Source organism: Arachis ipaensis, chromosome B3 (assembly GCF_059453495.1).
Source record: "Arachis ipaensis isolate K30076 ecotype BB chromosome B3, ASM5945349v1, whole genome shotgun sequence".
In the NCBI taxonomy this organism is placed as follows: Eukaryota; Viridiplantae; Streptophyta; class Magnoliopsida; order Fabales; family Fabaceae; genus Arachis; species Arachis ipaensis.
Window position 1 is genome coordinate 38,505,248 of NC_142438.1, and position 20,180 is coordinate 38,525,427.

At 30.6% G+C, this 20,180-nt stretch overlaps 2 protein-coding genes across 2 annotated transcripts; one reads left to right on the forward strand and one right to left on the reverse strand.

Moving 5' to 3' along the window:
- The first annotated feature begins 2,226 nt into the window (after positions 1-2,226).
- Positions 2,227-9,072, forward strand: LOC107632961 (cytochrome P450 CYP736A12-like). The gene is made up of 3 exons (XM_088510270.1): positions 2,227-2,913; positions 6,981-6,983; positions 8,233-9,072. The coding sequence occupies exons 1-3, from the start codon at positions 2,227-2,229 to the stop codon at positions 9,070-9,072; spliced, it is 1,530 nt and encodes a 509-aa protein (XP_088366396.1).
- Positions 9,073-18,244: 9,172 nt separating this feature from the next.
- Positions 18,245-19,080, reverse strand: LOC107632962 (uric acid degradation bifunctional protein TTL-like). The gene is made up of 3 exons (XM_016336602.1): positions 18,859-19,080; positions 18,653-18,754; positions 18,245-18,409 (listed from the first exon to the last, which is right to left on the reverse strand). The coding sequence occupies exons 1-3, from the start codon at positions 19,078-19,080 to the stop codon at positions 18,245-18,247; spliced, it is 489 nt and encodes a 162-aa protein (XP_016192088.1).
- Positions 19,081-20,180: the final 1,100 nt, after the last annotated feature.

The following is a 20,180-nucleotide window of genomic DNA, read 5'->3' on the forward strand; positions in this document are numbered from 1 at the left end:
TGGTGGAGTTTGAGAGTTTTCAAAAATGAAGACAAGGTATATAAATAAATTCACAATTTACTAACTTTTTTAGACATTTAACAATAACAGGGTCTAAATTGAAAAAAAATATAATATAAAAATTCAATTGAAAATATAAAAATATATGGACCTAATTAAAAATTTGATAAAATTATAAAAAGCTCTAAAATAAACATATATTCTAATATGGATTGTTATCTATTTCAACATTAACTTAATGAAATCAGTTAAATCTAAAAAAAAAAATACTAAAATAAAAAATTATCCGACTAACATCTTTGTTTAAAAATTCTGTGTCACGCAAGTAACACCATTTTAATTATGGGAGCCACTCAAATAAAAACGTCTAAAACGTCTTTTTTTAAAGATATTTTTTAATAATTAAAATTTAACATATATAATCGATTAAATCGTATTATTTTTGTCAAAATTAGGTCAGACAAATTAATTTAACTAAAAAATAGTGAATCAAATTTTGAACTAGTCTAAATTAATATTATTTTTTCTAGAAAATAACTACAATATCTTTATAGAAAATGACTAAAATATTCTTATTATATATTAGTTTTGAAAATCCTAAATTCTAGTCCTTTATTTCTCTATTGTGATAATAGGATTAAGATTTAGAGTTTTCAAAAAAAAAAAAATATATATATATATATATATATATATATATATATATATATATATAGTATTTTAGTTATTTTTTATAATAGGAATATTGTAGTTATTTTTTTATAAAAAATATTAATTTACATCGGTTCAAAATTTAATTTATTAGTTTTTCGGCTAAACTGATTTGTTTAGTCTAATTTTAATAAAAATAACACAATTTAATCGATTATATGCGTTGAATTTTAATTAGTAAAAAATATCTTTAAAAAAGACGTTTTTGATATTTTTATCTAAATGACTCCCTTTAATTATATATCTATTTTATATATTATTTTTTTGTAGAAATTATAATTTATATAATTAACACATTGGTTTTAATTTATTCAACTTGTATAGATGTGATGCGAGACGTTACCAAGTCGATGAAAGTTACAATTACAACATGGAAAAGTATAGAGAGCCAAGTGTCCACCAGCCAAGAATTAAATAATTTAATTAATAATGATTAATTTTAAATTATTTTTTTAAATTTAAAATTTGATTAATTGACATTAATGACATTTTTGAATCAAAACTTACCCTAATTTATTTTCACTTCCACTCATCATTCACCACACAAAACGACAAATCCTAATTCCCCACGCTGCTGCGGTTTCGTCCTCACGCCGTTACCATCGCCGCAGCACCGTCCTCGCGCGCTGCCACCTCATCTACCGTTTGCGCAGGAAAGACAGCCACCATCGTGCTTCTACTTCACTCTCCTCGCGTCCCATTGCCCGCCAGACGCACCCTTGCCACTCGCGACTCCCTATCGCTTGCCACTCGCACCCCACGTGCGATCAACTACTCTGATCAACTAAGTCCTCAATTCCCCATTCACCATTCACCAAGTCCCCATTCGCGACGTGCGATCAACTACTCCGATCCATGGCGACTCCTCCACTCGTCGCAACATGCCACCGTGAGTTCCCCCACTGTCCACGCAACGCTGTCCAAGATGTTGTTCCCGGCCATCCTGTAGCTCTTCTTCTCCTCCTCCTATTTGATTTTGAATGATTTTTAACTAGTTTTTTATGTTTCTTTTTTTTTACATTTCGGATGATTCTTTTTATTAGTTTTGGATGATTTTTTTTCTATGTTTTGTATGTTTTTTTTCTTAGGATTTGAATGATTCTTTTTATCAGTTTTGGATGATTCTTTTTTTAGATTTTGTATATTTTTTTTAAGATTTGAATGATTATTTATCTTATGTTTTGGTGCTTTTTATTTTTTGGAGTTTCGAAATTTATTTTAAAAAGAAAAATTAGTGTTAGTGTAATAAATAGTAAAAAGATAAATTAAAATAAAAAAATAATTAATAATCATTAATTTTCTATCTTTTAACAAAAATTTTAAATAACCATTAATTAATGATAATTTATGTTATTAATTAGTATAGAATATAATTCAAAAATATGTTACGCTTATTATTGGCTGGTCCTAGCGGAATTCTTACAATATATTAGGCATTTGGTTGCCTACAAAAATTCTAATTAGCAAAGAATTAACGTGTCTCAACGTAACCACACCCATTATCTAGCAAACAAAACCATGGTTCCAGCAATATTAGCACTTCCAGTGCTCTTTCTCGCACTGGCACTCACACTCACCATATTGTTCCTAATAAGTAAACATTATGATAGATCACTGCCACCGGGACCACCGGCATTTCCGGTCTTCGGTAACCTCCCCATGCTGCTGGGGAAGTCACCTCACCGAACACTCCAAGCCATGGCCCAAAGATACGGCCCGACCATGTCCCTGCAGTTAGGACAGGTCCCAGTCGTGGTTGTCTCAAACTCCGAAGCCGCAGAAGTGTTCCTCAAGACACACGACGCTGCTTTTGCTAGCCGCCCCAAAATGCAAGCCAGCGATTGCGTATTATACGGCTCCAAAGGGTTAGTGTTCTCGGAGTTCGGACCGTACTGGCGCAGCATGAGGAGGCTGTTTACGTCGCAGCTTCTGAGTGCGTCGAAGGTTTCGTCCTTTGCGCGTGCGAGAGAGAGGGGTGTGAAAGTGGCGGTGAAAGCGATCAAGAAAGCCGCAGGAAGGGGAGAGGTGGTGGATATTAGTGAATTGGTTAATAATGTTGCAGAGGATGTTGTGTATAGGATAGTGTTGGGGCGTAGTAGGCATGACGAGTTTCATTTGGCAAGCCTATTGCATGAGGCTATTAACCTCGCTGGAGCCTTTAATGTTGCAGATTACTTGCCTTGGCTTGGATCTTTTGATTTTCAGGTACCTACGAATGTATATATAGTATGGGGAGAGTTTTAAGTTAATTGCGGGTGTGTCAATTATTTTAATCGTTGATTTGAATTATAAAAAATATATATAATGTATATTAATTAAAAATCATCAGTTAAAATAATTGGAACATCGATATTTTTGGTACACTTAAAATTTTTTTTTATAGTAAATACTAAATACATCTTCCTTCTATCTATTATTTAATAAAGAGTATTTTTTTTAAGTTAATAATTGAAAATTCTGAAATAATTTTATATATTTGATTAAAGAGAAAAAGTTATCCATATATGTGGATTCATCGTGGCTAGTCCCATTAAACAACACTTGTCAATTGGCATTGAGATTAGTGCAGCATTCTTCATCTTTTGCAGGAAGTTCATTGATGTTTGTGTAATTCATTTGTTTTTGTTTTCTTATTAAATGTGATTAGCACTAAATTAAATATTTTCACACAAATTTTTATGGATTTTTTTATTTAAATTAAATAAATATAGTATCTACCGATTTAAAGGTAAAAAAATTTATCAAAATGTGTAATTAATTACATCTCAAATATAGTAGGTAACTTCTAAAATTGACTAGATTTTAGGTGTGTTGATTCCGTGTTGTAATATGAAATCTGAACACAAGAACATCTCGGACACACTACATCCAAGATATATTTATATTTTGATATGGAGCAAGATACGTGCGATGATACAGGATAAAGACACTGCATCTAAGATATAGTCAAGATTCAATATGCTTATAATATAAATAAAAATAGCATCGCAAATAAAAAAAATTACATAACTAATTAAATTTGTGTCAACATAATTTTTTAAATAACTTTTTAAATAGTAAATTTAAATTCTTTGAGAGAATTTATTAAATATTTTAATACGAGAGTTCTTTTAAATACGTTATATATAAAATTTAAGAATATATCAGTATTTTTATATTCTATTTATGATTTATAATTCAAACAGAGATAAAAAAAAAAGATATTTATTTTTCTTAGAAGTTTGAAAATAAATTAATAAGCACATACATATATTTTTTTTAAAACTAACCAAACTTAATTAATTACTAAGCTAAAATTAATTGTCTAAACGTAAGTAAAATTATTAGTTTTTTTTCAAAAATTGGTTAAGATAAAAAAAGAATATTATCTACTTATTAATATTCTTTAAATTGATAATATATTAAATTAATTTTAAAAATATATATAAAATACAATATTTAATTATTTTAAAATAAAGAAAAAACTTTTTAATTAATTTTTTATTATTTTAAATTAATATACTTTTCAGTTTTTATATATCTTGGATGCAGTGTCCGATCAGAATATAAGTATATCTCGAATGCAGTGTATTCAAGATGTACTCTTGTTCATATCTCGAATGTACTCAGGATATAACTCTTAAATAAACCACGTATCACAGAACGGGGTTAGTGTATCCGAAATATGTTCGTTTTTTGGTTCTCCCACCGTATCCGAGATATGACTAGAAACATATTTTCGTAAATATTTATACGTTTATTTTAATCGGTAAATATTATATTTTTTAATTTAAATAAAAAAATCCAATTTTTATCCAATTGATTTAAAAAAAAATGCCTTATAAATTTGGACTACTGTTTGTGTGATTTTATCTATTAGATCCATTTTCATAAACTTTCATTTACACGGATGGTGTAAGTGTAAAGTGTTTATTTATTTATTTATTATTTTTCAAAATGACCATGTTTATATCAATAATTATGCTTATTTTATACAGCACTTCGTTTTTTTCATGTATGCTTTTATCAAAATATATATTAATATATGCACGATAAACTTATATTTAATAGAATCACATAAAACAATAAACTTAAATATATTCTTATTATTTCTACAAATAATTTTCTTGATTCTATGAAAAATTATAGTGTTATATATGTATAACACAAATTCTTTAGTGTCATAATACACAAAATTAAAGAATGTGATTAAACTAATTATATATGTGATTTTTGAAAATAAAAAATAAATTTTGAAAAACAATATAAACTTATATAATAAAAAAAATCTTAAATAAAAAAAAGTAACAAATAAAAAATAACATCTTAAATTAAAAATTAAAAATAACATCTTATTAATAAAAAAATTATTTTTAATATTTTTAGTACAATGAACAAATAAAAAAGTTGAATTCTCTAAATTTTATTTTTCAGTTGAGAAAATAACGTATGATCTTTTATAATTTATTTTATAAATAGGACAAAAAATATAAAAAAATATTTAAAAATAAAAAAAATTATATTTTATCTTTTTAAATAAAAAATAAAATTTAAAATATCCAAATTCTAAAATAAGTACTTTTTTTTCCTTGACCCAACTGAAACAAAAGTAAGATCGAAAACTGAGATTCAATTAGGTACTAATTGTATTTAATGAAAACTGAGAAGATCGAAACAAAATTGTTTAGAGAACAACTAGGGAACCAAAAGTATATCAGTCAAAAACCAGCTAAAATGTGTCTGGGTTCCATAAAAATTGGGTTTTGGTTTGTGCTCCGTGATCCTAGGAGCAGTTTTCAAACATATTATTCAAAAAGTGATTATAATTAAGCGGTTTTGTTTACTTTTTGGCTGATCACCTTTTGGTTCATATACTTTTCCAATTGTTTAACATCCTGCTACTAGTCAATTCACTCTCCTGTAAAAACTGATGATTAGTGCCAATTTAACTAATGAAACTAGCCACAATATATCTATACAAATGGATATTTTTTATTATTCACACCATAAAATTTTCTTCATTAAATTACTTAACATAATAAATATTAAAATCTTAACCATTACTTTTTAAAAATATATTTTGCTATCAAAATAAATAATTATATATTTATATACAAATATATATAATTTAATTTATTTTTAATTTATAATTTATATTTTAATATATATTTTATATTAGAAAATAATTTTAATAGATGATTTTAAATTATTTCAAATTCTAAATTCTAAATTTTAAATTTTAAATAAATTCTAAACTCTTTAAGAAATGACATTAAACAATTAATTTTACAATAAAAATAGTTAATAGAGACTAATTAAAAGTTAATTCTATACTTATTTTTTTAAATAGTCCTACCACGTTTCAGTAGGGGTGTTCGCGGATCGGATCGGATCTGATATGGACAAAAATTCGATCCGATCCACACAATTTCCATCGGATCGGATCGGATATGATATCCGCACTTTTTAGTGCCGGATCCGATCCGATCCGATCCGCACATTTGCAAATCGGATCGGATCGAATATCGGATATATCCGCATAATTAAACCTTCTCTTTTTAATCATATTTCTATGTAAAAGAATTCGATAAAAATATTTCTTTCATACTTTTAAACTTATTTATTCCTAAAATATTTTTAATCAAACTCTCTCTAAATAACAAAAATAAAATAATACAATATATGAATAATAATTACTAACTAAAACATACAAACAAGTAAATATAATACCAAATATATATATATATATAGTGCGGATCTGCGGATCGGATACGCGAATATAGAGTAGATATCTGTGATCCAATCCGCAAAGGGTGCGGATCCGATCCGATCAATTTGCAGATCGGATCGGATCGTATCCGCAATTTTCGGATCGGATGCGGATATTTACCGCGGATCTGCGGATACGATTCGATCCATGGACATTCCTAACGCACGGCATTGGTTTTATTTTCATTATTTTCAATCATATAAGATTCATTAATTAAGCTATTTAATTTGAGAATAAATAAATAGTTTGAAACTTAAAAAATTTATTGTTTGATGAAATAGACTTTGAAAAGAAAAAAAATATTAATTGTTAAAAGTTATATTCGTTTAGAAAATGCATCCAGTATATATATTCTAAAGAGGGCTCTATATCAATTTAAAACGTTTGTTCAAAAAATAAGATTTCAATATTTCAAATTTGTTGATTTTACCCTAAGTAGATTTATTTTGACAAACTTTTTTTCAATGTCCAAATATCCAAAAATAGAAAGAAAGAAACAAGGAGTTTATAAATCAAATAAAAGTTAGTAGAGTATATTTATATGTATTGCTTTTCCTATTATAATATATATTTCATAAAATATATTTTAAAAATGGAGTCATTTTAATAAAGACGTCTAAAATATTTTTTTTAAAGATATTTTTTAATAATTAAAATTTAATATATATAATCGATTAAATTGTGTTATTTTTGTCAAAATTAGACTAAACAAATTAATTTGACCGAAAAATGATGAATCAAATTTTGAATCAGTCTAAATTAATATTATTTTTTATAAAGAATGGCTACAATATTTCTATTATAGAAAATGGAGTTAAATTTCAATTTGTCCCCTAAAATTTGGCCATATACTCAAAAAGACCCCCACAATTTTGTTGCCCCAATTTGAACCCCCAAATTTGCAATTGTGGCTCTAGCTTGTCCCTATGATCATCTCCGTTACCGGAATGCTGATCTAGCATAATTGCATGACATGGTTGACACTACTTAAACGATGTCGTATTGGTTTCGCGCCCAAACCCTTTGGAAACCATATAGTGTAAGGGTTTTCTTGATGTTTTGCAACTTATGATCGTCGTAGTAGAAAGAAAAGGAGTTTTAACCCACAAAAAACTGAAACGACGTGGTTTTCAAAGGGTTTAGGCGCGAAACCATGCGCCGTCATTTAAGTTGTGTCCACCATGTCATGCAATTGCGTCATATCAGTATTCTAGTGATGGAGATGATTGCAGGGGCAAGCTGGAGCCACAATTGCAAATTTGGGGGTTCTAATTGAGGCCAACAAAATTGTGGGGGTCATTCTGAATATCGGACTAAATTTTAGGGGCCCTATTGAGATTTAATTCATAGAGAATGACTAAAATACTCTTATTATATATATTAATTTTGAGAATTCTAAATTTTAGCCATTTCCTTCTCTATCGTAGTAGGGTTAGGATTTAGAGATTTCAAAATATATATATATATATATATATATATATATATATATATAATAGGGGTATTTTAGTTATTTTTTATAATAGGGATATTGTAATTATTTTTTATAAAAAATATTAATTTATTAATTTTTTGGCTAAACTGATTTGTTCGGTCTAATTTTAATAAAAATAACACAGTTTAATTGATTATATGTGTTAAATTTTAATTTTTAAAAAATATTTAAAAAAAAAAGACATTTTTGATATTTTTATATACAAAGAGTTAGTTCTTTTTTTGTTGAAAACATAATTTTTTGAAACAGAAAAGGTAATTTACTCTTAATTTAAAACTTTCAGGGATTCACACGAAGGTTGAAGAGACTTGGTAAAGCCATTGACCAAGAGTTAGAGAAGATCATTGAGGAGCATGAAAAGGGTAGTTCGGGTGGATGTCATGCCTGGGGGGGCCACAGAGATTTCATTGACATATTACTCTCACTTATGAACCAACCCGTTGATCCACGTGATGAACAGAGCCAAGTCATGGATCGAACCAACATTAAGGCTCTTCTCCTAGATTCTATTGCAGGGTCATTTGAAACCTCTGCAACCGTTATTATATGGGTTTTGTCCGAGCTCTTAAAGCATCCACGAGTGATGAGAAACCTTCAAGACGAGCTAATTAGTGGGGTTGGATTGAACAAATTTGTGCAAGAGACCCATTTAGCAAATCTAAGTTACTTGGATATTGTGATCAAAGAAACATTACGATTACATCCTCCTGGAGCAATCGTGACCCGTGAGTCAACAAAAGATGCCATGGTTAATGGTTACCGTATAAGAGAAAAGACACTAATCATAATAAACTTGTGGGCAATAGGAAGAGATCCTAAGGCATGGTCTAATAATGCTGAAGAGTATTATCCGGAGAGATTTATAACTAACAATCGTGACTACCGTGGCTACAACTTTGAGTTTATACCATTTGGTGCTGGTAGCAGAATATGTCCTGGAATACACCTAGGACTTACTACGGTGAAACTTGTGGTGGCTCAGTTAGTGCATTGCTTCAATTGGGAACTACCATGGAACATGACTCCAGATGAGTTGGACATGAACGAGAAATATGGCCTCTCAAGCCCAAGAGCCAAGAACTTGCTAGCTGTGCCAACTTATCGTCTTACTTGTGAAATCTAGAAGGACACACCTTGATTTGTGTGGTTGTCGAAACAAAATTTTATTTTCGATAAAGATATATTAGCAAGTAAATATTACCATTTTGAATAAGTATTTAGTTAATAATAATTTATATCTATATTTATAAAAATTTATACACATAAAATATATAATTTACACCTATATTTATTAGAATTTACACACATAAATTAACATAACTTGTATCCACATTTATGAGAATTTATATACATAAATTCATAAAATTTATTTGTTTAAGATAATTTAATATTTGTGCTGACCAAATATTGGACAAAATTGCTAAAAACTACTGGCTCCAAGATTTTTTGAAGATATATATACACTACCAGAAAAGCGGTGGTTAGCCACGGAAAAAACCGTGGCTAACATCAAGAAAATCTGTGGCGACTAAGCGTTAACAACGAATACATTTTCGTGGCTAACAAGGGTGACGCCTTTTTCGTTAGCCACAGTTTTTGGCCGGTTAGCTACGGTTTTATGATCCGTGGAGACATCTAAATAGCCACGGTTTTTATGTTATTGGCCACACTCTAAACCGTGGCTAAATGACAACAGTGTAATTAATGAGTATAGTTTTGTCACAATTTTTCCGTGGCTAATATTGATAGGCTGGACTTTTTATGCCACATTTTTTCTGTGGCTAAACGTTGCTGGGTAATTTAGCCACGATTTTTTCTGTGGCAAAAAAATCATGCACAAAAAATATTTGATAGGCTGGGCTTTTTTTTCACGCTTTTTTTCATGGCTAATATTATGAGCTATTTACCAACACATTAATCCGTAGCTAATTTTTTTTTCAATTTAAAAAAAAACTCTCAACTATAATTACCAATTGAATATTTTTTTAAATTAATATTGCATATATTTATATATATATATATATATATTAAAATAATTTTATAACAATATAAACAATCAAAGCAACGATAATAACATTAAAATAAAAAAAATAGCAAACTAAGTAATAAGAGTAAATTAAAGCATATGCATTGTTCATATATATAGCTAGTAAAAAAATAACAAAAACCAAGTTTTATAATTCTGTACGACAAAAAATATAAGTAACTCTAATAACAGTATAGACTAGACATAAATTAAAATTAAAATAAACATGACATGAGATACATCATTCCGACTCAATGTGTGGCACAGAATCAGAGAAGGTAGGTACTTTATCACCGTATTTCTGTTGTAAAAATCTGTGGAGAGTTTCCACTTGACCTTTAGCTTCTTGAAGTTGCCTTTCTAAATCTGCAACATGTTGTTGCGATGCACTGCTAGAACCTCCGCATATTGCCCCTCCAAAGATGCGCTTTGACTTACCAAAACCACTGGGACATGCAGCATTACTAAAGCCACGTACTCGCTTACCATTCTCAGGACCGCAAACTTTTCCAATTGCATCATCCGGATGAGCCAAGACCTTTGAATGAATACCTTCAGTGGCAGCACGCTCTTGGTCTTCAGACAAATGCTTTGCTATTTTTTCCTACAAACAAATTCACATCGCATTGGAATAGAGTATTGACATAATCAAGGCATATAAAAAAATATATAGCCATATAAAATATAATTGAGACACTCACAGCTAATCATTGTCCTTCCTCGCTTACATAACTCCCATATTTCTTTAGCAAAGTTGATACAATAATCTCGTTTCGACATACAGGCCTTCCTAATTTTTTTTCCTAGTACAATAAATAGAATATTAAAGATAATCACAAATTTAATTAAAAGCGCTAATTTTATAGTAATAGTATAACAACACTAGGCTCAATAATAAAAAAAAAAAATAATACCATTTGAGTTGCTCTTCTAGCATTGCTTTTACTTCTACCGGCATGTGAAACTATAAGCTTTTCACGATTTCTGGCGTTTTGCAAACAATGTTCCTATGATTTTCAAGAACAAGAAAAAAGTAAATAAATGATACCAGATATCCATTTTAAATATTCAATAAAAATAATAAAAAAGCATAGATGAATTATTTACCTTTGTTTTAGGATCCATATAATGATCCATAAAAGCAGTCCATTCAACAGGCGGTATGTCCGAGGGATTCGCAGCCAGTATTTTTGCCTTTCTTTTGTTAGAAAAGAAGTATTCTCCCCGTAAATTATACTTATGGGCCTTCCATCTATCACCTGAGGTCCTCAGAGTCCATTTGACGCCAGCAGCATAATCAAACTCAAAATTTTCCTTGAAATAATTTATAAAGGAGATGAATTATTAAAAAATTCTCAATTTGATAACCATACTGCAGATTATATCTTAGAAAGATAATATTTAAAAAAAAAGACTTTTTCTAATCCTAACCCGTGTTTACTGTAGTTTATCCAAATATTAATTTCAAAACATTCATGAAAATAGCAACTGAAACGGGAAAAGAAATGCAGGAAGTGTATCCTAACTCCTAAGAATGAAATGCAACTAACTTGACAAAATTGATAGCAATAGCATATAACCTGCAGCAGTATCTATTTAATAACTAATCAATTCATAAATCATAGAGCAATGGCATCTTGTCAAAGCTTACTTAAAGTACCTCCAAATTAATCTATCTACACCAAGATTTCAGCTCTTTCACAATCTCTTTTTAATAAGAAATAACAATAATAAACAGAAAACGCAAACCTAAATATAGGCAATCTAGGAGCTAAATTAGGATGACAACAATTCAATAAAAATGCGGCTCAAAGTGAAATAAACTTACTTCAATAAGTTCCCATTATCTTTTTGTGTTATCTTCTGGCATTTGATCCCATCTTTTGATTGATATGGGACAAAATATAATTCGACGAGCTACTTGACCAAGAAATCTCACAAACAGGTTCGAGCCGTTATCTCGACCTTGTCCATCTGCATCCAACTCCATCATAACTTTTTCACTTTTTTTCAGCGCCCAAACTTGAGTCGCTATCATCTTGCGAGTGATGATTTCTCCAGTAGAGGTGTCTGAATAAATGGAAGAACGCCAAGTCAAATTAAACCGAAATTAAAAAAAGAAAAACAAAACGGCATAAATGACAAACTTAGATTTATCAAATTAATTGCACACATATATATCACTAATTAATCTAAATTACATACTAATCTAATAATAGATTGCATACACATATCGGTACCAAACTAAATATAATAAAAGCACAGTAGGCTTACTCAAAATTGTCTCTAGAAGTTTGAACTTATCAATTAAACAAATGCGGCTTTGATGAAACAGGAAATTAGAATATGGATCCCGCTAAGGAGACAATGAACTATTTATATAATATGTACAATGAGCTATTGAGTTACAAAATGAACATCCCCCATACTATTTAGAATAACCATCCGAGTACTAGCGATAATAAACATCTTCCCAAAAGTTTAAACTAATTTTTGAGTTCACGTTCACCAAGGATCGAACTCTTGACCTTTTGGATCTAGCGCTCTAGTACCATGTCATGATACCACTCATCCCAAAAGCTTCAACTGATGGGAAAAGGTAACACTAATGATTATATCTCTAATATTCTATAAACCTCCATTGTACACATTGTATAAATATTCCATTGGCTCCTCATACTTTCCCTTAGAATATATGGTTCAAGGCTGATCTACCAACTTGAATGCCGAATGAATTAAAATGTCATTTAATAACATTTATTGTTCTCAATCAATAAACATATACATAACACAGATATATAGAACTATCATATCTAAAAATCTGAATCCCTCTTCATAAATATATGACATTTCTCTTTCTTTCTTTCTTTTATTTATTATTTATCATTATTTTAGTATATAATAGTAGCCATTGATACAAATAATATTACAATATAAGTATGATAATAACAATATATAATAGAAATCAGATTTTTGAATAAAATTAAATTCTGACATAAATCTGAGAGAAGAAAAGTAAAGAAGCTAAAATTCGTATTAAAATAAAAAAATACTAATAATTTCTAGAAAAGAATGATAAAAATTTAATAAAATTACATCGTTATTCATTTTCTAAAATCAGATTTTTATTTTTCTTAATATTTTATTTTATTTTGTCTTTGATTAAAATAATTAAAGGTGACTATTGGTATTTTTTTTCTTTATTTGATCACGTACAACTGATAAATTTATAAATAACAAACTATAATAATTAATCAACCATAACAACGAAAAGTAGGGACTTATTTAATTCCAAATTCAAGTACGGTCCAAATTTTAAACTTACCAAAAAATTTTAATCCGCCTAATTAACACTTCCATTCAAAAATTAATTTCAACTATTACTTAATATAAACAAACAAATTACTACAAACTATCCTATTGTTTGGCGGAGGGCCTCTTAGTTCAGTAGTGCCATCAAATGAGTGCATGTTTTGTCTATACTCGTGGTTATCGGGTAACCACCGACGATGTCCCATGAAGCAATATTTCATGCCATGCTTTAACCTCCTGGAAACTGTATCAAAGTTACATGAAGGACATGCAAGACTAGTATGTGTATTCCACCCAGACAGGTTATCAAGACCTGGAAAATAACTAATAGTCCAAAATAATGCAGCATGCATGCAAAACAACTGTCCATCAACAGAGTCGTATACGTCAACACCCTTCCATAGTTCTTTTAACTCATTAATAAGTAGTTGTAGAAAAACGTCAATATTATTACCAGGCATCTTTGGACCAGGAATTATCATAGACATAATAAGAGAGGCTTGCTTCATACAACACCATGGAGGATAGTTGTATACATACAACATCACCGGCCATACACTAATGTTGGAGCTGAGAGTCCCAAATGGATTGAAACCGTCGGAAGCCAAAGCAAGTCGTATGTTACGTGGATCTCCAGCAAACTCCGGATATAACAAATCAAACTCCTTCCATGCTTTGCTATCTCTTGGATGCTTTAACTTTTCGTCTGAGTTAGGAAACTCTGAATGCCAACGCAATAGTCTTGATGTTTTAGAGGACATGTATAACCTTCTTAGCCTAGGAGTGAGAGGGAAGTATCTCAATATCTTTGCAAGAATTAGCCTATGCATATGTTCAACTGTGTCCAAAACTCCTGGGTTGTTGCTGGTGTTATCCTCTGCTTTATATCGAGATGCATTGCATATTGTGCATTTACTCTTGGTCTCATTATTTGGACCCCAAAAGAGTATACAGTTGTTTGGACATGCATGAATTTTTTCATATCCCAAGCCTAGCTGCTTAATCATTTTTTTTTGCTTCATAAAATGAAACAGGCAGATTTGCATGAGGAAACGCTCTCTTTAGAAGATCAAGTATCATCGAGAATGTCTTGTCAGTCGCACCGCATAGCACTTTGATATGATACAGCTCAACAATAAATGACAACTTGCTGTACTTCGCACACTCGGGGTATAATTTGCGATTTCCCTCCTTTAGCAACTCTCGAATTCTATCAGATTCCTCTTGAGTATCATCTTCGATATGATTTGGAAAAGAGTCGTTCCTCTCTTCAATGGGCTCATCATCAACCCCATCAAAGTTGTTGGTAGCTGAACCGAAAATATCATTAAGCATATCTTGTAGTGGAGCTCTTTCCTCTGATTCTCGGAAGTCATGGCTTGATGATGCTTCTTCAGGTTGGACTACACTTTCTCCATGCATATACCAAAAAGTATATTTTTTTGAAAAACCTTTTTGGAGTAAATGTGCTAACACCTCAACTCTAGTTCTCATGTTTTTAAAACCACATTTAATGCATGGACATATAATTTTTCCATTTATGGCAACCTTTTGAAAGGCAAAATCTAAGAAGCTAGCTACACTGCATTTGTACTCTACTGATGTAATTAATTTATCAATCGAACTCTTGTCAATCACAGCTAGACACTCTGGTCTAAATGCCGAGATATGCATAATGTAAGTATCGAAAAAGCAGACAAACGACTAAATCTGAAAAAACTTTAAAAGTGAATAAGTTAATGGATACTTGACACCACATATTATGGAATTATAGAACCGTAGTCAGACACAGTAACAAATCCAAGGTTTTTTTCAATTTGGGGACATTAATAAAAAAATTATAACAATTTTATACTTTTTTTTTCATTGTTGAATCTTATTATTCATTAACCATTAATCATGTAATAAAAATATATACGTTAACATTTATACAAAATAAAACGAAACATGATTGCATGAATTAAAAAACATAAACAAAAATATTTAACTAAAAAAAATTAAAGAAGGAGGTTAAGGAGTCTTACGAGGAGACCGAAAATCAAGAACCTGCCAAAAATAGAAGAGAATTACAAAAAAAACGAAATGGGGTCAAATTTATTTATCAAATGGGAGATTGAGTCAAATAAATTTTTATCCCATATAAACATGTTACGTTATAAAGTGTGAAAAGGGACATTTATCCCACACTCTCCTATATAAATTTGTCTTTGGCATTGCTCGGATTATCAAAGTATGAATTGAATGGCAGGTTAACAAATTATTAATAATTTAGTAGAATTTCTGATTGAATATTTGTCCTTTCGGTATCATATGAAATAATTATATTATAATAATTAAATAACTATAAAAAATAATAAATGTGATTAAGGTATCACTTTAGAAGGAAAGCTTAATTTAAAGAAAAATAAAAAAAACTTTAAAATACAAATTCATAAAAATACTAAAAAGTTAAATTTATTTTTGCCCGTATTAAAATTAGAATGCAGGTTATTCACATACATAAAAAAATTTGGTGGCATTTATAAATATTTATTAGTATGTTTTAATGATTTAAAAAAATAAGAAGGTAAAGACATAGTAGAATAACGATATAGTATGTTTTAGTGACTAAGAAAATAGAAGATAAAGAAATTTATAACTATTTATTAATATGAATTAATGATTTTAAAAATAAGAAGATAACGAAACAGATTATCAACAATTAAAGACTCACTTGTCCTTTGCTCTCCTTAATCTTATCTTTTCTATTCTTTTTTCTCGGTTGCAACAAAAAAGACGCTAAACTGGTGGGAATGAAATAGAAGAAAAAATACTAATGAGCTATGAATAAACCAACGGTGAAGAAGTATTGTATAATAAATTTTTATGAATGATTGAAAATATCAGCCCTTATATATATAACATTGTAAACTGCACAAGTTTAGGAATTAGTTACACAACTCTGTTAAATAGATGACTAAGTCTGTTAACATATCTTATCTTAGCCGTTTTAATCTTAATCTCTTATCTAAAATCTATCTTATTTATTATCTATTTTATTTTTTCTTTTACGTTATTGTTATTTGTTTTGTACCTGAATACTTTAACTTTTAAAAACGTAAATTCTAAAGGCCTCAAAGCAGATACCAAATTGTTTTAGCCTTTTATGGTCATCTCTTTTATTTCTGGGCACCCACTTTTTAATTTTCCCCACCCTTAGCTTGTTTCTTATTAAAACAGGACGCTAGGAATGAGAAGAGGAAAGCCAACTAACAAGCCATGACCACTGATAAATCAGCAATGGACTAAGGTATGCATCTCGAGCAGCCTTTGGTAATCGAATTCAAGTTGTTATTCCTCTTGTTCTTCTTCTACTTCGTCGTAATTTTTCTTAAATTCAAACTACAATTTGGGACTGGAATTAAGGAAACACATATTACACATGCAATTGTCCAGGCTTCCCCAATGGCTCTGGTGGTGCATAATCCCTTTGCCGCTGGATTCATGGCATCTCGGGAGGCACAAATAACTAGGGCCGCCGCACTTGGACGAGGAGCTGCCACCACAGGGTTTATCCACTTCTTAGGCTCAAACTGAAGCCTCCAAATACAAGAAAGAATGGACTCCAAATACAGGAAGGATGGACCTTTCCGGCAGCTTTTTCATACTCAATGAAGAGTGGGTTTGAACGAAAATTTTGGTCAGAAGCTTCTGGTAGGTTTTCCGTTGTTCCAATAGTCTCTGCAATCAGGGCAGGTGCAATTAAGGTTCACAATCATGGCATGTGCAATTAAGCTTCATCTATGATGCACGGACACTGACACGGACACGGGACACGACACGACACGGGACACACCGACACGCAAATTTGAAAATCTTACATGACACAGGGACACGCATACATATAAAATATAAAGTATTTTTTAGATAAACTGTAATAATATTTTAATATTTTATTGATATTAAAATATAAATTAATTTTTTAAATTATTTTTAATATCTTATTTTAATTATATCAAGTATTTAAAATATTTTTTGTTTTAATAAATAATAATATATACTATATCTAAATTTATTTTAAGAATATATATTAAGAATAAAATCGGACACGCTGACACGTGATGGTATTTAGGTGTGTCCAAGTGTGTCCGAAGAAGAATTTTTTATTTTTTATTGAGACACGGTTTGGACACAGCAGACACGCGCGTCGGACGAGTGTCGGTGAGTGTCGTGTCCGAAATGTGTCTGACACGTAGACACGGCAACTCAGTAAAGTGTCCGTGCTTCATAGAGCTTCATAAATTTCAGCTTTCTTTGGTCTTGAGAAGCATTTGTAATTGTTGAAATATCTTTAATTAAAAAGGAAATAGATTACTGGTGTTTTCATAAACTCTGTTGCACTAAGGATTCACTTAACTCTTTGATAAGCTTTTGTAAAAATGACACTGCCCTTTTTTTACTCTCAAAAGCAAGGGGAAAGACCAAAAGAGGGAAAAACTAAGTTTTTCAGGGTCACAAAACAATAAAGCTTCTCTTCTGAAGTGGACACTACTATCCTAGATCCCTTACATGAATCCATCATGTATTAGATACATAGTTGAGGCGTTTTATCGAAAAATTTATCCATGTTATCTCTTAGTGTTCTGTAATTATTTTTCTCGTGTCACTAATATTAGGAAATTTTCTCAACAAATTCTGTATAGATGTCTAAATTTTTGGAGTGATCGTTGGGGAAATAGCCAATTTTGCAGCTTATGCATTTGCACATGCGATTCTTGTAAAACAAAGCATAAAACAGCATTGTAAATTGAATTGGAAATTTCAATACTTCATATAGTGATGATCAAGTACCATGTTCAGCTGAAAATCAAATGTAACATTAAACAGAAACCCTAAGCCTAGATAAAATTAGAACAGAAAACTAAGAGAGCTAATAATATAGTAGGGTTATGTTCAATGAAACTAAATTAGAAGCACATCAGACATAATATTCTTCTGGATACCAAATTTCACAAAATTGTCTAGCTTTCTCACGAGCAACATGATCCAAATCTTCCTTCCAGAATGGCTTCTTGTTGAGATCAAAATCCTTTATCGCAGCCTGGGTTTCTGGTGATTCAGTTGTAGAGCGAATATATCTTTTCTTTTGAAAAAACTTTGAAATGTATTGCTCTATGATGATAAATTTTTGAAAAAACTTTGAAATGTATTGCTCTATGATGATAAATTATTTTCGACGTGCCCACTCAAGCTCACATGATGGCTTGGTTTTAACGCTTGTCTACATAGATAAAAAAATGCATTGATTTATCTACAGTGTTATATACAGGTGCTAGCAAACAATTTTGGAAATAGTAAAAAGAAAGTAACAATATATCTTTGTTACCTTTAGATCCATTAATATAACATCTGCATCCCAGTTAGAAGAAATAGTAAAATATGGAAATCCATGCCTTTGCAGATACTGCACGCTAAGTGCATATATCTCCTACAAGTTTTCAACTAGACCGAATAACTATATAGAATTATTAAATGGTAACATCATGTTAAATTGGATAACAAAGCACAAATAAAATATTTAAGGCAAAAAACCTCTATACTAGAATCCATAGCAGCATGTGAGGAGGGTGACTTTTCACAGATATTGTTGTGAGTATTGAGTGCTATCAACCAAGAATGCACATTAATCTTGTTATACCAAATATCGGATGCCACATCGAGTGCGTGTTGCAACGAGGAGAATGGAGAAGCAGAAGCCATCTTCGATGCAAACTTGATGCTTCCACAGCATTCAAGCAAGTCACGTTCTTCCATAGTAATCCAGATTGAATCTTTTCTGCAAGGTCGTGCGATTGTCATTTTGTGTGACCTAAATAATAACAAATACATCAAGATTTAAAAGCATTAGTCATATTTTTTATAATTAGGACAATATATCAGATTCATATACACAAATCAAAAATTGAAAAATCACTGAAATATACTAACAAAAATTAGTTCTCATTCACTTCACACCCCAATTCAAATCATGCTCTTTATCAAGAGTTAAAAGATGGAATTCAAAAGAGAATGTAAACTTGTGAAAGGTGGAAGAGCTACTTCTACGAGTTATTTAATGAGGGACAGAAGACTCTTCCGAGCCTTGGTCGATTATGCACAAGGGAAGAAGATCAAAACTTTGACTACTATCGAAGGATTCGAGACTTCGAGGTAAAAGAGGCTCTAAAGCAAATGAAAAATGGCAGGGCAGTAGGACCTGATAATATCCCGATTGAGGTTTGGAAGGGTCTTGGAGAAAAAGGCATCAACTGGTTAACCATGCTTTTTAATGAGATTTTAAGGTCAAAGAAGATGCCTGATGAGTGGAGAAAGAGTACCTTGGTACCTATCTACAAGAATAAGGGGGATATACAAAGTTGCGGAAACTATAGAGGGATTAAGCTTATGAGTCATACTATGAAGTTATGGGAAAGGGTGATAGAACAGAGGTTGAGAAAAGATACACAAGTAACAGAGAATCAATTTGGATTTATGCCAGGCAGATCTACCACTGAAGCGATATACCTATTAAGAAGGATGATGGAGAGGTATCGTAGTAATAAAAGGATCTACATATGGTGTTTATTGATTTGGAAAAAGTGTATGATAGGGTACCAAGGGAGGTCTTATAGAAGGTTTTAGAAAAGAGGAGAGCAAGGATCGCATATATTCGGGCAATTAAAGACATGTATGATGGGGCCACAACTAGTGTGAAGACTCAAGGTGGTGTGACAGAGGAATTCCCTATTGGTATAGGATTACACCAGGGATCATCCTTAAGTCCATATCTTTTCACATTAGTCTTGGAAGTACTCACAGAGCACATCCAAGAGCCTGTGCCATGGTGCATGCTTTTTGCCGATGATATCATCCTT

What these genes read in the sequence shown, in the direction of transcription:
- LOC107632961 (XM_088510270.1), top strand. Translation starts at nt 2,227, where the DNA reads ATGGTTCCAGCAATATTAGCACTTCCAGTGCTCTTTCTCGCACTGGCA.
- LOC107632962 (XM_016336602.1), bottom strand. Translation starts at nt 19,080, where the DNA reads ATGGAAGAACGTGACTTGCTTGAATGCTGTGGAAGCATCAAGTTTGCA. An exon ending in CTATGGATTCTAGTATAGAG is followed by an intron (nt 18,755 to 18,858) that starts GTTTTTTGCCTT and finishes GAAAACTTGTAG; the next exon opens with GAGATATATGCACTTAGCGT. An exon ending in TTATATTAATGGATCTAAAG is followed by an intron (nt 18,410 to 18,652) that starts GTAACAAAGATA and finishes TTTTTTCAAAAG; the next exon opens with AAAAGATATATTCGCTCTAC.